The 17,052-nt window shown below is 43.0% G+C and overlaps 1 protein-coding gene across 1 annotated transcript; it reads right to left on the minus strand.

Moving 5' to 3' along the window:
• Positions 1–519: 519 nt before the first annotated feature.
• On the minus strand, positions 520–4,297 carry HMX1 (H6 family homeobox 1). Its single transcript, XM_044280399.1, has 2 exons — positions 3,594–4,297; positions 520–1,236 (listed from the first exon to the last, which is right to left on the minus strand). The coding sequence occupies exons 1-2, from the start codon at positions 3,877–3,879 to the stop codon at positions 677–679; spliced, it is 846 nt and encodes a 281-aa protein (XP_044136334.1). The 5' UTR covers positions 3,880–4,297; the 3' UTR covers positions 520–676.
• Between the last annotated feature and the right edge of the window lie 12,755 nt (positions 4,298–17,052).

Consider the following 17,052-nt stretch of genomic DNA (forward strand, 5'->3'; position numbering starts at 1 on the left):
ATTCTTCAAAAATAGTCATTCATTTCTCGGTTTAAAATAAAAAAGACACCATTAATTTCTTCATTAAGATATTCACCCCCTCCTCCAAAAAAAATATATAATGATAAAAAATAGCAAATTCTTCAAAAATGGCCATTAATTTATCATCTTAAAATAAAAATTCACCATGGAATTCTTCATTAAGATTAATTTTTACCCCCTCCCCCCCCCCAAAAAAAAGTATAATAATAAAAAATATAGTAAATTCTTTAAAAATGGTCATTCATTTCTCAGTTTAAAATAAAAAGTCCTCATAAAATTCTTCATTAAGATAAATACTCACGCCCACCCCACCCAAAAAAATAGCAATTTTTTTTTAAAGGCCATTAATTTGTTAATTGAGCATAACATTTCTAAACTAAATTTTCACCAATAACAAAAAATAATAATAAAATAAAACTAAACCACCAGTAATTTCTGATATACCATCAAGCAAATACAAGAATCAAACAGGGAGAAATTCTTTGGAAGTACAAAAAGAAAAGTTTAATGCTGCCCTTGTTGTCAGTGAAGCCCCAGGTTAACGTTATTGCACCTTCTCAATGCCAATGCATACAATCAAGTCATATGTAAGGAGCAGATATGCAGTTAATACAAAATAGGATGAAAAGTCCAATAGTCTTTAGAAGATCTCAAATCAGACAAGTCCAGTCATCTGAGATCTTATAAAGGGCACTGAGTTAGGGAAAGTGGCAAGGGGGTAGTTGACAGCACTGGAGAAGCCTACCATTGGTGGGGAGATATGTGGTAGGCTGAAGCCCAAGCTGCTGGCAGGAGAGTTCTCATGGTACAATATAGGAACCCTTACTATCCTTTGGGTTGTGTGGGACATGTTTGCAGCCTCCAGGTCTGCAGCAAGCTGTCTTTTCCATTTATTCCTGCGGTTCTGGAACCAGATTTTGACCTGGGTCTCTGTAAGGTGGAGGGAGGCTGCCAGACCTGCTCTCTCAGAGCTGCTCAGATACCTCTTCACATCAAAGGTGGACTCCAGCTGGAAGACCTGACTCCTGCTGAAGACAGTGCGGGTTTTCTTCTTTCTGGAGGATTTTTGGTCTAAGTCCTGCTCCAGTTTCTCCTCTTCTTTACACTGGAAGCCCTCATCTCTTTTGTCTTCTGGTCCATGACTGTGCTGTTTTCTGTAGGTCCTACATTGCCTCTCCGAACCTTCTGAGATCTCCGGAGAATCTCTGTCACTAGCTGAAAGGAAAGGGGGAGAAAGGGCATGAGAAATATGTTGGAAAGAGGAGTTTATTGTATTTTATTGTACAGTAATTAACACACACATAAAATGTACATCACATATGTATAATACACCCAGCATGGGAAGGGTTAACTGCGGCCTATGGCTCTGGGGGATAAAAGGGACTTCATGACTGGAGCCAAAGAAAGTGGTTAATAGAAGACCTGATAGAGGATAAATAGATAGATAATAGACAGAAAGATAATAGATAGATAGATAGATAGATATGAGGTAAATAGAAATATAGATAGATATATAGATAGATAATTGATAGATGGATGATTGATATAGATAGAAGATAGATAGATAGATAGATAGATAGATAGACAGATATGAGATAGATAAGAGATATATAAATATGAGGTAGAGATCGATAGATAGATAGATAGACAGATATGAGATAGATAAGAGATATATAAATATGAGGTAGAGATAGATAGATAGATAGATAATAGATAGATAGATAGTCCTTTATTGCCTTTTCAACTTTCTGTTCACAGATTTTTCCCATCACATGTGTCTCCAGTAATGAGGTTTGCAGCTCCACTATATATATCCAGCAGCTCGGGATATAACATATAAGGATTTCAGGGTCACATATCTGTGGGATTAGGTGATTTCTGATTCCTTTCTCAGCCCTGCTATATGTATATCTTAACTGTACAGATCGCAGAGCTATCCCTTTAAATATCTTTACAATTCATCATCATTACCTCTACATTTTTGTACAGCTTCATCCTTCCCCTCATCCTCATCATCATCCCTGAGCAGACAGACATATTTCTCCAGAGACATGCAGTTTATAACAGCAGCATCAACCCTAATACCAGGGCCTGTATCACATGAATGAGCTAATATGGCAGCTTTCCCTGAGGCCACCCAGACAACCCGTAATCCCCGGGTTACACCTCAGTCCCCTCATTCTCTGCTCAAACTCTGACAAACTTGAAAGTGTGTAGTGAGGACTGGGAGTGATGGCCTCTAATTGGGGCTGTGAAAGGTTCTGCATAAAGGGCAATGGCCTCCCGGAAACAGTGACAGTGATTTGTACTGTACTGATATATATATGGTCATTGTATACTCTCATCCTCATACTGTGTCAGCATTACTACCAGGATATAAACCGTATCTACATTTCTATAACTATATATATATATTACTAGTATTATTATAAACATACTATATGTTGTTTACAGATTACTAGTATTTCTATTATTACTACTGCCTCTATGTGAACATTATATACATTATTATTTATATTATTATACTACTATAGGAATATTGTATGCTTCCTATTAATAACAGTATTACTAAGACTACCATTATCCGTACTACAACAGCACCAGATGCAATCATCATCATCAGTAGTAGTAGTAGTAGTAGTAGTAGTATTACTGCTACTGTATTGTATGCTTGAGTATTCCTATAATTCACTACTACTTCTATTATTACTGCTTTAAAAATGTACACATTACTATTCTCTATATACTATTATTACTACATGAACATTATACTTATCTCTATATCCTATATTACTACTACATGAAGATTGTATACATAATTATTTTATTATATTATTATATTATTCTCTATATTATTATTATTATTATTATTATTACTACATGGACATTGTACACATTACTATTTAATATATACTATCATTACTACATGGATATTGTACACATTACTATTCTCTATATACTATTACTACATGGTCATTGTATACAATTACTATTCTCTATATACTATTACTGCATGGACATTGCACACATTACTATTTACTATATACTATTACTACATTATCATTGTATGCATTACTATTCTCTATATACTATTATTACTACATGATCATTGTATACAATTACTACTCTCTATATACTATTAGTACTACATGATCATTGTATACAATTACTATTCTCTATATACTATTAGTACTACATGATCATTGTATACAATTACTATTCTCTATATACTATTATTACTACATGAACATTGTAGGTATTATAATTCCTAAAATTGAAGTTACTATTACAACTAGTTCCTGAATATTGTATTATTATTATTATCCCCAGAATTAGTACTACATGCTGATTGTACCATTTCTAGACTTATTCTTCCTCCTATAAGAGCACTGTTTGCCCAGTAAATCGCTACTATTATTTCTCCTTTGCATCATTATTATTACATGACTACATCACCCAATATTCATGTACAACATGGCTTCTGGAAGTTCATTATTTCCTTCTAGAAGGAGGTCAGGAAACCTTCCTGGTGCCTGGCTCTCTCCCTGTGATAAATAGTGGGGGGCACTTACTTTCCGGACTGGTGCACCCTATGTAGGTGGCCTGGGCCCTCCTGTACCACTCCATGGGGTTGTCTCTCAGAGGGTGGCTGCCCTGGGAGCCGAAGTGATAAGGGGAGAGCTGGCAGCACACTGCCGTGAAATGGCTTCCTGCCGACCGCACCGCCGGCTCTTCTTCTGGGCTTGAGGTCTTCTTCTTCTTGTCTTCTTTAACATCGGTGCCAAGCAGGTTCTCGATGAAGAAGGAGGACACCCTGGCTGGGGTCGAGCTCTGGTTCTCCGTGGAGTCATCAGGCATCTTGGCTGAGGTCTCCAGTGATCGTGTCGAAGGGAGGAGAGGGTGGCAATGCCCAATGGTGGTGGGTAAAGCTGGGCGAGATGCTCTACAGGAGAAGATCAGGGAGGCTGAAGGCAATCATTTCACATTGCTGCCTGCAAGGAGAAGGGAAGAAGCCTCCTGCCAGTCCTGACCCCAGCTCAGACACATAGGGGAAGGCAACACAAGAAAATAATAGCCCCTGCCGCAACAGAATCGCTTCTCTGCTGAATTCTCCGATTGGTTGAGCTTGAGGAACAAATTGGATTATTGAAGGGAAATAAGGAGAATGACTCCCGATGAGATGAGTCCTCTGCCTCAGTGCTGAGTGCCCGGGGGCCCCCAAGTGCCTGTCAGTCAGGAGCCTTATTTAGGTCAATTAGGGAAGCAAATCAAACTGCAGCAGAGAGAGAAGCAAATGCTGGATTCCCAGGAGTGCAGAGAGGAGGGAGATAAAGGCTGGGGAGGGGAGGGCTGGAGCTCAAGGGGGTGAGGTTAAGAGACCAAAATACAGGGAGAGGGAGAGGAGGACTGGGGGGGGGGGGGGGTCATAGAAAGTGACTGCAGACAGGAGAGGTGGCAGCAGGTGAATGGAGACAGCGGGGATGTAGCAGTGCCGAGGAGCTGGAGTGTGGAGACCTCTAGAAATACCTCTCCAGTCTGGTCCTGCTCGGGGTCTGGAAAGAGTTAAACGCAACACGATAGTTGTTAGCCCTTTAAGGAAGGAGTCTCAAAAACTGGAGCAAATGCCACAGGCAAGTGACCCTGGCAGTGCCACCCTGCCCCCTCCTCGCCATGCTCTCTAGGAAACTGGCCGCCTGCCTCCTATGTCCATCACCTCTGATTTCACAGGATTTTATCTACAAAGATCATGTTATGTGGACTGGTAGTCAGACAGCTACAAGGAGATAGAGAGAGAGTTAGAGAGAGAGATAGATAGATAGATAGATATGAGATGGATAATAGATATTAGATAGATAGATAATAGACAGATAGATAATAGATATGAGATAGATAGATAGATAATAGATAGATAGAGGGATATATATATAGATATTAGATAGATAGATGTGAAAAATAGATGATAGATACATAAATGATAGATTAGATAATAGATATAGAAATTTATAGATAGTTAGAAGAAAGATACATATACATGGTAGACAATAGATGCTGTAGATAATTCTGAGTTAGATATAGATAGCTAAATGATAAACAGATGATAGATACAGAAATATAGATACTTACAGATAGATATATAGATGATTGATAGATTGATCGATAAATTGATAGATATATGTTGCTAGATAGTTGGATGGATAGATAGATGATAAATATATAATAAATACATACAGATAGATGATAATGTATAGATACAGACAGATATATAGGTGACAGATAGATAGATGTTGCCAGATGGATAAGAATCGATAACAGATAAATAGATGATATAGATAGATAATTAGGATCATTTATAGATACAGATCTATAGGTGATATATGTAGGCAGATTGCTCACACATTGTGGTTATTGTCATTTATTGCCCCCTATTCAGTCATACGGAGCAGGTCTAGAAGGTATATATTATACAGTGTCCCGGGTGCAGACTGGTGCTCCTCTCAGCCAGTGCATTCACTTTCCTGCTCCCGGGCTCCCCTCAGCCTCAGTCATACGGAGCACTTCTAGAAGGTATATATTATACAGTGTCCCGGGTGCAGACTGGTGCTCCTCTCAGCCTCTCAGTCAGTGCATTCACTTTCCTGCTCCCGGGCTCCTCTCAGCCTCAGTCATTCGGAGCAAATCTAGAAGGTATATATTATACAGTGTCCCGGGTGCAGACTGGTGCTCCTCTCAGCCTCTCAGTCAGTGCCCTCACTTTCCTGCTCCCGGGCTCCTCTCAGCCTCAGTCATTCGGAGCACTAGAAGGTATATATTATACAGTGTCCCGGGTGCAGACTGGTGCGCCTCTCAGTCAGTGCCGTCACTTTCCTGCTCCCGGGCTCCTCTCAGCCTCAGTCATTCGGAGCACATCTAGAAGGTATATATTATACAGTGTCCCGGGTGCAGACTGGTGCTCCTCTCAGCCTCTCAGTCAGTGCCGTCACTTTCCTGCTCCCGGGCTCCTCTCAGCCTCAGTCATTCGGAGCACTAGAAGGTATATATTATACAGTGTCCCGGGTGCAGACTGGTGCGCCTCTCAGTCAGTGCCGTCACTTTCCTGCTCCCGGGCTCCTCTCAGCCTCAGTCATTCGGAGCACATCTAGAAGGTATATATTATACAGTGTCCCGGGTGCAGACTGGTGCTCCTCTCAGCCTCTCAGTCAGTGCCGTTACTTTCCTGCTCCCGGGCTCCTCTCAGTCATTCAGAGCACTAGAAGGTATATATTATACAGTGTCCCGGGTGCAGACTGGTGCTCCTCTCAGCCTCTCAGTCAGTGCCGTCACTTTCCTGCTCCCGGGCTCCTCTCAGCCTCAGTCATTCGGAGCACATCTAGAAGGTATATATTATACAGTGTCCCGGGTGCAGACTGGTGCTCCTCTCAGCCTCTCAGTCAGTGCCGTCACTTTCCTGCTCTCGGGCTCCTCTCAGCCTCTCAGGTGTCAGATCTCCAGTCTAGCAGAAAACCCATGGCTTTTGACATGAAGTGCTGCACACTCCAGCGGTTCCCCCACTCTCAGTGTCAGTGCGTTTTTCCTCCCTGCGCTGCAGTGTAAGCTGGGGCTTATGAGGAGCTGCTCCTGCTGGCTGGGCATTAATCTTTCATTCTCTGGGATGGGGGGGAGCAGATTTAAAGGAGACAAGTCGGAGCTGAAGAGCAGAGCCTTGGAGCATGTAAGTAGCCAGGCTTCCAGCCTCCCCCCTCTTTATGCATGATGGGCTTGCTGATGAGGACGAGGAGCCCTGCAGAGGGCACAGCCACCCAATATCTATTATTAATCGGGCTCGGGGCAGGGGAGGTGGCAGCACTGTCCTCCTGCTGACATCTCCCTCCCTAACACTTCGGGCTCAGCTCCTACAAGGCTGTTCTGAAACCTGTATTTCTCTTAACGATCTTCAAGTGAGAAACTGCTACTTATAAGGCTGAGCAGGGTAAGAAGAGGGTGGTAGGGGCAGCAGGGGCAATGCCAGGTGCACAGGGGGCTGCCGAAATACTGGCTGTGTGCCTTGTGTTCTGCTGGGTACAATGCGTAATAGTTATATGCCAATACATGTAAGGTAATAATAATAATAAAAAATCTAGATCTAATAATACTATTAATAATAGCAACTATTGCCTCTCTCTCTCTCTCTCTCTCTCTCTCTCTCTCTCTATATATATATAAATATTTTACTTTTTACTGTCTATTATCTATCTAGCTGTCTGTTTATCCATTCATAGAAAGCATAGTATATATGATATAATACAGTTGTACAATCTGATCTTGTACATTGGCAGATATGAGATACCTAGATGATAGATAGATAGATAGATATGAGATTGATAGATATATGAGATAGGAGATAAATAGTAGATAGATATAAGATAGATTTATAGATATTAGATATATAGATAAATAGATATGAGATGAGATATATATATATATATATATATATATATATATATATACTGTAGATAGATTTATAGATATTAGATAGATAGATTAGATATATATGAGGGATAGGAGATAGATATTAGATAGATAGATGTAGAAGATGCATGATCTCAGGGTAATTCCTGCAGAGACATCTTAGAAGATAAGATCAGGTGTCAGGAGATTCCTGTCTCTCTGTCTCCAGTGCGCAGGGGACATCAGTATAAAACCTGCTTCTACCTTCCCCTTCTCCTCACCCCCAAAATGGGGACACATTTGTCTGCAATGTCCAGAGCCCTTTTCCTGGTTGAGGAGCAGCGATGTATGAGCCCCTATATGCTCCTGTAATATAGCAGACAGGGGCCCTACAACAATCACCCACTATACTCAGGGGGCTATAATACTGCAATATAGCTGCACAATTAGTAATGAGTCTCCATAGGGAAGAATTATCTCATCATCAGTGAGTTCAGGGGATGAGGAATAATAATGTCCCACATTGAGGCAGATCAGTGGAGTCCAGGAGATGGATGAGCTCTGGGCTGGACCCATACATGTTGTGATCCATCACTCCCTGGCCTGTGCTGGTAAATGCCAGGAGGGCTCTGGGGTAATGGCTTACAGGTGCACTGGAGATGATGATGAATTTTCTATCATTCCCTCATGAACATCTGAAAAGACTAAAGGACAGAGGGCTGGAGAAATGCACATATGATTCTCCATGTGAACTCTGTCTTCAGAGCTGATGAGAAGCAGCTTTCATCCATGGAGAGTGTAGGGTAACTGTAAGTGTACTGTATGGCAGGCTAGCAACTCCTATCATCCACATCTTGTAGGACATGATGAGAACTGCAGTATTTCCAGGTAGAGGTTCTGCTACAAAATTATTCTGAGGAAGGCCCCATCCAGGGGAGGACTGGGAACATAAAGTGGCCCTGGAAAAAAACTAAAAGTGTCCCCATGTTCTAGGCGGGCTCAAATTGACAGATCGCGAAGCAGCACAGGAGGTAGGCAGGGCCAACAATACCGTAGTTTAGAACAATATACTCAGGGGTCAAGTCCTGGGAAAAAAAGTGTGGGAACTCACCCAAATACCTCCGCGTCACGTCACGGCGCGCGGCGTACGCAAAGGGCAGGGGAGGTTGGGAGGAGGCGCAAGAAAGTACCGTATTTTTCGCCCTATAAGATGCACCTATGTCACATTTCTCCCCCTCCATTTGATTGCTCTAACACCTACAGAAAAAATAATAATTTAAAAAACCTGATGTTTCTCCAGATGATCTTATGCTAAAAGTAGTGGTAATAGAGTCTCAAAGGTCTATAGAAGCAGGTACACTATTTTTACAAACCTTTGAGACTCTATTAACACTACTATCAACATCAGGTCATTTAGAGAAACAGCATATTTTTTAAATTATGTTTTTCCTTTAGGTGTTATAATATAACTTTGATATCATTTGATTGCTGTAACACCTAAAGGAAATCCCAGGACAAACTTTTCTGAAAGGCATTCTAAATGATCTCGTAGCTATGTGTCAGCTGCGAATGCTCTGCCCTAAGTGACTGAACATACTCGCAGCGTATCTGGCCGACAGAAGGAGATGATGTCAGTAGGGGGCGGGGCGCAGGCGGCGGCAGGGAGCTACTGCTTGGGATTCGGACTCCTGCCGGCGCCCCCAGGCAGAGTGCGCTCTACGCGGTGGCCTACTCTGCTTATGGGTGGCGCCGGCCCTGAGAACGGGAACAGCGTTCCTGCTGTGAAAAAAGTGCAGGAACGCCGTTCCCACCCGTTCCCCCTCGACTCGACCCCTGACCCTGTACCATTCATAGCCCTTTAGACAGTCTGTGCCACCTATTATTCTCCATGTGCCACTGCTGGGCACCCTGTGCCAGTCAGAATCTATGGCCCCTAGTCAAGCAGCAGGTGTGCCCTGACCCCTGTACACAAGTGTGTGCCACCCTGCTGCCAGTCACTGTCCTGCAGCCTCTGACACCTCATTATTCATGTCCATTTTCTGCCCCTCATGATTTATGTCCATTTCTTGCCCCCCCCCCCATCATTTCACATTTCTGCCCCTCATGATTCATGTCCATTTCTTGCCCCCCCATGTGCTAATATCATAGTGCCATCCTCTCCCCCTGTCCCCTAATGTGCCAGTATCAAGTGCCTCTCTCCTACCCCCTTTTATGTGCCAGTATCATGGCGCCAATAGCCCCCCTCCCCCGTGGCAGTAAAGTAACAGTCCGGTATTTAAAAAAAAAAAACACTTTTAGAAAAGTTTGTCCTGGGATTCGAACTCATGACCTCTACACATCAGAGGCAAGGCATTTACCCTCATAGCCAAGGAAGCTGTCTAGTTAGCTGCTTAAAAAAAAAAAAATAAGACTTCTACTGATACCTAGTGTACTGATACCTAGTGTACAACCATACATATGACAGCTGCCCCAACACACCCAGCTCTGCTACATCCATACACAGTAGGCAGCTGTCATGTGTATGGTTGTACACTAGGTATCAGTATACTAGGTATCAGTAGAAGTCTTATATTTTTTTTTTAATTTTTTTAATTTTTTTTTAAATTTTTTTTTTAAGCAACTACCCAGACAGCTTTCATGGCTGTGAGGGTAAATGCCTTGCCTCTGATGTGTAGAGGTCGTGAGTTCGAATCCCAGGACAAACTTTTCTGAAAGGCATTCTAAATGATCTCGTAGCTATGTGTCAGCTGCGAATGCTCTGCCTGAAGTGACTGAACATACTTGCAGTGTATCTGGCCGACAGAAGGAGATGATGTCAGTAGGGGGCGTGGCGCAGGCGGCAGCAGGGAGCTACTGCCTACTCTGCTTATGGGTGAGAGAATGGGAACGGCGTTCCCCCTCGACTCGACCCCTGAATATACTGCCCCAGCAGAACCAAATACCACAGTGCAGCACAAAATACCGCCCCAGCAGAGCCAAATATCACAGTGCAGCACAAAACTGCCACGGTGGGGAGTGGGGAAAACCCTCCACCGTACAATTTCAGATATAAAGGGGAAGCACCTATTATTCTCTTAAAGCACCTATTATTCTCTTAAAAAAATTACGTTACTTTACTGGCAGGGAGCAGGTCCTAAAGCGTCCCTAATCCTCACCCTAACGCTGGGTTCACACCTGAGCGTTTTACAGCGCGTTCCTACGCGCTGTAAAACGCACAACAGGCAAGAACCAATGATTCCCTATGGGAAGGGTTCACACCTGGGCGTTTTACAGCGCGTACGATCGCGCTGTAAAACGCCCGACGCTCAAAGTACAGGAGCTTTTTTTGGCGCGTTTGGGCCATAGACTCTTTGGACAACACTGCTGTCAATCACCCAAACGCGCGTCAAACGCGCGTTCACTATTAAAAAAAACGCGCATAAAACGCGCGACAAAAACGCGCATAGAAACGCGCGTTTGAGAAACGCCTAGGTGTGAACCCAGCGTAACTCCTCACCCTAACTCCTCACCGTATGAGTGGACCTGGATGGAAGGACGGCTCATACCAGGATACCTTTGGCCCTGAGTCACCCTGATAATCCCTCACATAGGAGCAGGGGAGAGACGACCTGTTCTTCCCAGACACGGATGAACAGAAGTCTCTAATGGCCTAGCAGCAGGGAAAGGGAAAGAACATATGCAGCAAGAGGATCGGCAGGTAAGAACAAGACAACTCAGTTACCTGCTGAAGCCGGGAAACCAGCCCCCTTTCGGAGGTACAACACACACAGGGAAAATGTCTTGCATACATGCAGGAACAAACACCAACAACAGACATGTAACAACAAACAAGACGTACAACAAACCCTGAAAATAAACCCACACCAAACATACAAGTGAGGTTGGGTACATAGAGGATAAGGGAGAGACAAAGGAATGACATTGCAGATGACGTTGATGTCCTACAAGGTGGTCCTCAAGGACTGGGCAGATAGAAAACCCTGGACTGGAGCAGAGCTCCAGCACCAACAACAGCTGAAGTACAACTGCCTCCAGCCAGGAAGCCACAAGAGATAAAACCCAAGTGACCACACCCAGTCAGGGAGTTAACCCTTACAGCACCAGACAGGGAAAGGCTACAACTTAAAGGGGAAGTGCACACACAAGCCACCACTTGTCACATTGCCACCAGCAACCGCAAGCATGGCACAAGTGTCACGGCGCAAACAGTAAAGGCCGTAACAAAAACACTGCCCCAACAAAACCAAATACCACAGTGCAGCACAATATACCGTCCCAACAAAACCAAATACCACAGTGCAGCACAATATACCGCCCCAGCAGAACCAAATACCACAGTGCAGCACACTATACTGCCGCAGCAGAACTAGATACCACAGTGCAGAACACTATACTGCCGCAGCAGAACTAGATACCACAGTGCAGAACTAGATACCACAGTGCAGAACACTATACTGCCGCAGCAGAACTAGATACCACAGTGCAGAACACTATACCGCCCCGGCAGAATCAGAAACCACAGTGCAGCACAAAATACTGCCGCCCAGACCCCGGTATGATACCATGGCAATACAGTTGAATTGAGGAGGGCTCCCGCAGGTGCCGGCCAAGTGCATAAGTGCCTGATGCTACTTTCACATCTCCGTTTTTGCTGTCCGTTTTTGAGATTCGGCAGGGGATCTCAAAACCACAGCAAAATGCTTCCTTTCTAATACGACAACCGGCTGCATTTAGAATGGGACCGGTTGCATTCTATTGAAAACAAAGAAACCGGATCCAGCACTTAAACCATTGTAAGTCAAGGGGCCATTGACTTCCATGGTTTTTGGTTCTGGATCCGGCTTCTTCAGTGTCCCATGCCTCACACAAAAATACTGCTTGCAGTGATTTTGTGTCCGGCACGGGGAAGCAACAAACCGGAATGAAATACATTATGGTGGGCACTCCGTTCCAGTTTGTTCAGTTTTGTCCCCATTGAAAATGAACTGAAGCGTTGTGCTGCCTGTGCCGGATCTCAAAACCGGACAGCACAACGTAGATGTGAAAGTAGCCTAAATAAAGCTGAGAACATCAGATCTTTTTGTACCTGGTTGGCGGCCAAGGGAGTGCTTGGGTGGCCCCATGGGCATCGGCTCTTAGGGAAATTTCCCTGTAGGGTCTATGGCCAGTCCATCCATGACCCTATCTGACCACTCATGAGGTCTTCTGGACCTTCCATTATGCCACAGTCTCTGCAAAAACAGCTCTGGTGTCCATATATTGCAATGGATGCAGCAGTAAGAGGTCACTTTTTCTGGTAGCACTAGCTTCTCACTGGATCAGCAGTGGGTGGTGGCCATTGCCTAGGGTTGGTCTCCAATATATGAAGGGTAGTCCTCTTCTTTTGATGGAACCTATTCCGTTCAGACTCCATACTGTATGGGAATATTGCTTCTAGCAGCCAGACAGAAGAACACGTGTGAACCAGGCCTTTATGTATGTCCAGATAAGAGAGATGTGCAATGCTGACAGCTTATTCACTTGGGGTCTACATGTGGCATTGGGGGAGGTTATTTTTTTGGTAGTGTCTGGATTAAAATCTGTTTCAAGCGAACCAGAAGCATCCACTGCCTGCTGTGTACTCATAACTCCTGCTAGAACTATCTAATGGAAATGTGAGGACATGCTCTGTAATGGGCGCATTGAGTTCATACGGCAGACGTTGTGAATGGAAGGAGTAAGGAGCAAGTATTAAAGTATTATTAGGGTATGGCAAGGCCGTCAGGTTTCTGCATATTCAGGAGTAGGATCATGAATGGAGAGAAAAGTATAATGAGACATGGGACTTCTCCTCTTTTTCGAATTTGCTCCTGGCCGTGTAGCTGTAGCCGTATAGTTTATAATATCATCATTGCCGTTGTGTTACACAACTCACTGCTGGGTTTAAGGAGCATCTGTCAGCAGTTTTGTCCCTATGACACTTGATGACCTGGAGGGATAAATTTATATAAGTGAACAACCCCTTTAATTATGGGGCAACCCCTTCAACAATGATGGCAATGATGAATGTCAAGAGAAAATAATTGAATCTGATCATTTACACCGAGAAATTATCATTAGCGATGGGATCGGAATAGATAAGACTGCCCAAAATAATACCATGTAAACCCAGGTCACATAAAATTCGATTGACTTGTGACCAGTGGAATTCTGTTCTGCAGCGGCATGAAGTGTTTAAGAAAACTGCATTTTTTTTTGTTTGTTTTTTGTTAATTTTTGCTACAACTGTTGTCATTTTTTTACACAGCGATGGTTAAAAAACATTTCTGAATAACCCAACACATTGGAAGGGTTGTCCCAGCAAAAAGCTGCAATAGACAAAAAGTGAAATACTTTTAACTTTGATCTACAGCGCCATCTACTGGACAAAACCTTTATTTAGAAGAACACAGAAAGTTCCTCAAATGTTAGGCTACATGCACACGACCGTATGTGTTTTGCGGTCCGTATGGCATCCGTTTTTTTGCGGATTTATTGTAATAATGCCTATCCTTGTCCGCAAACTAGAAAAAAATAGGACATGCGCTATTTTTTTTTGCTGCGGGGCAACGGAACGGACATACTGATGCGGACAGCACACGATGTGCTGTCCGCATTTTTTGCGGACCCATTGAAATGAATGGGTCCGCATCCTATCCGCAAAATAAACAGACCTGACACGGAAACAAAACACGGTCGTGTGCATGAGGCCGTAATATGAAAAATGAATCTACAGATAAAGCATATTATTTAACCCCTTAATAACTGAGCCAATGTTTGTTTTTGTGTTTTTTTTTACTTTTCACCTTTCCACAACTTTTTCCATTTCCATTTATTTATTTATTTTTATAGCAGGGCAAGTTGCAATTTTTAAAGGGAATGTGTCATCTAATTTTTTTTTCTTTTTAGGATGAGATAATTGTGTCCATTTTTTTTATATTTTAAGATATTTAGATTTTTTTTAGATATTTTTATATCTTTATATTATTATTATATATTATATCTATCTACAGTCTATAGACTTTTTTTTTGCCATAAGGCATCTCTGTGTGTGTGTCTTGCAGTGACACACTACACAGATGCCTTTAGATATGGAAGCCCTCAGAAGGACAATTTTCTATCTTTAAAACTTAGCTGCTATTTTTTATTTTATTTTTGAACACAATGCTTCTGTAAAGTAAAGCCATAAAAGTGACACTTTTCCATTAATGGCACCATTTAATTGACCACATTGGAAAATTGGAAAAAAAATACTTTGTGGGATGAAATAACAAAAAAATGCCAAATTCCGCCAAAGTTTTTTGGGTTTTGATATTACGGCATTAGCTGTGCCCTAAACATGACATGTCCATATTCTGCGGGTCAGCACAATTGTGGTGATAGTAAATTTGTATAGTTTTTTTAGTATGTTATAAAAAAATAAAAAAAATTGAAAAACATAAAAATTTTTTTTTATTATTTTCTTGTTTTTTGTAGGGTGAACAGTTTTTATTGGTACCATTTGGGGCATTTACGACTTTTCGATAATCTTTTATTCAATTCTTTGAGGGGATAAGGCACCATGCCGAATTTTTTTTAAATATTTTAATAGTTTGGACATTTTTGGATGTTTTCATTTTATTATCTATCTATTTCTTTATTTGTCTCATATCTATTTATGTATCCTATATATAAATTAATATATACAGTATATATATATATAGTTATATATATTTAGGAAAAGGGGGGATATAAATTTTTAAGATTTTTTTTACTTTTAAAAAAAAACTTTTTTTAACTGTACCTTTTAGTCCCCTTAGAGGACTTGAACATGTGACCTTCTGATTGCTTGCAGCAACAGAGCAAAGCCCCCTCTCTATGTCTAAGGCCTCCTGCACACGTGCGCCCTGTGGTCGTGCTGCGGTCCGCAAATTGCGGTCAGCAATGCACGAACACCGTCTATGGGGCAGCGGCAGCGGATCGCGAACCCATTTACTATTATGGGTCCCCGATCCGGCCGTTCCGCAAAAAGATAGGACATGTTCTATCTTTTTGCGGAACAGAACTACGGGACGAAACCCCACGGATGCACTCCGCAGTGCTCCCGTCAGGTTCCGTTCCGTGTTTCCATCCCGCACCATTCCGCATCTCCGGATTTGCGGACCCATTGAAGCGAATCCGTGATGCGGAATGCCCGCGGAACGGCACCCGTGTGCAAATGCCGTCCGCAATACGGCAACGCGGCGCACGCGTTCGTGTGCAGGAGGCCTAAACCTACAGATGCAGTGGTCGCTATTGACAGTGACATCTGTGAAGCTAAATGACCAGAATCGGCGTCATCTCCGAACCTGGACGCCTGCTTTGTTTTATGGTCACCATTTATGGAGCGAACACAGCTGGTGAGCTCGATCCCTACATCCCCCGGACACTCATGCCAGCATCATGCATTAAAAAGGTTAATTTTGATAAATTATTTATTTTTTATAGTAAAATGTCCCGATTTGCAGCACGCTTGCAGATTGTTCTCTGGGTTGGCCATGCAGAGGATAGAATCTGCAGTGATCAGGTACATGATCTACAGGTCACTCAGCTTTCACAGATTCCTGCAGGTGGAATCCGCCAGTGATACGTCCATGTAAACAGGCAGATAAAGGAATGCACCAGCGCTGGTAAAATGACTGTAAGTGCTCTATAAAATGTAAGAATTCCCATAACTGCTGTGGAAATGCTTCCAAATGCTCTCCGGGAGGTTCCATTATTGTCTGCAAAATTAAGATTTCCCTTCATTGTCCGCAATACAATTGTCTCAGATCCTTTAAATCGATCCAGATGGGTTTGTACGACTCCTGCTGCACAGGGGGGCCTAGAGGGACCCATGGGAAGCGGTCGCAGGCCAAGACGCAGATCCAGAAACTCTTGGGTTTCCTTCTGCGCCTAGTGTCTGAGGGCGTCCAAAAGCCCCTGTGCCACAGAGACCAGTGCTATAAATGACACAGGGAAGGTGGAGGCCTGTATAGATTTCTATAGGCTAGGCCGCCCTGAGAGTTTGGCACAATGTGGCAGGGCAGGTAGAATACGTCACAGTATAGCAGCCCTCTCCAGTCTGCCATGTTACTCCACAGGTCCTGTCTGCTCTCCGGTTTAATGGCATTAATGAGCTCTGTATGGTACCATTCCCCTGTTATTCCTCCAGGAAATGAATCAATTGAGTGTACTCTATACGGTCCAATCAGTGCCAGACTGTGTTAGGGACATGCCATTTTTGACTAGTGCAATGTTGTCAATTTAGTTTAATACATTTCTAGGAGGAATAACATTGGAACCGTACACCAACTTAGGAATAAACGCCCCAGAATTGTTATTTGATAGGAAATATAAGTATTTACTAAAACAGACATGTCAGCGGAGGCAAGAGATCCTTTTTAATTTCTTAGGCTACCTTCACACTAGCGTTTATGTTTTCAGGTATTGAGTTCCGTCCTAGGAGCTCAATACCGGAAAAAAACTGATCAGTTTTATCCTAAGGCATTCTGAATGGAGAGCACTCCGTTCAGGATGCATCAGTTCAGTCCCTCTTACGTTTTTTGGACGGAGAAAATACCGCAGCCT

Source organism: Bufo gargarizans, chromosome 1, assembly GCF_014858855.1.
Source record: "Bufo gargarizans isolate SCDJY-AF-19 chromosome 1, ASM1485885v1, whole genome shotgun sequence".
Classification (NCBI taxonomy): domain Eukaryota; kingdom Metazoa; phylum Chordata; class Amphibia; order Anura; family Bufonidae; genus Bufo; species Bufo gargarizans.

Coding starts and splice junctions, on each gene's coding strand:
- HMX1 (XM_044280399.1), bottom strand. CDS start 3,879: ATGCCTGATGACTCCACGGAGAACCAGAGCTCGACCCCAGCCAGGGTG. Junction 1,237..3,593: donor AGGGTGCACCAGTCCGGAAA/GTAAGTGCCCCC, acceptor CTTTCCTTTCAG/CTAGTGACAGAGATTCTCCG.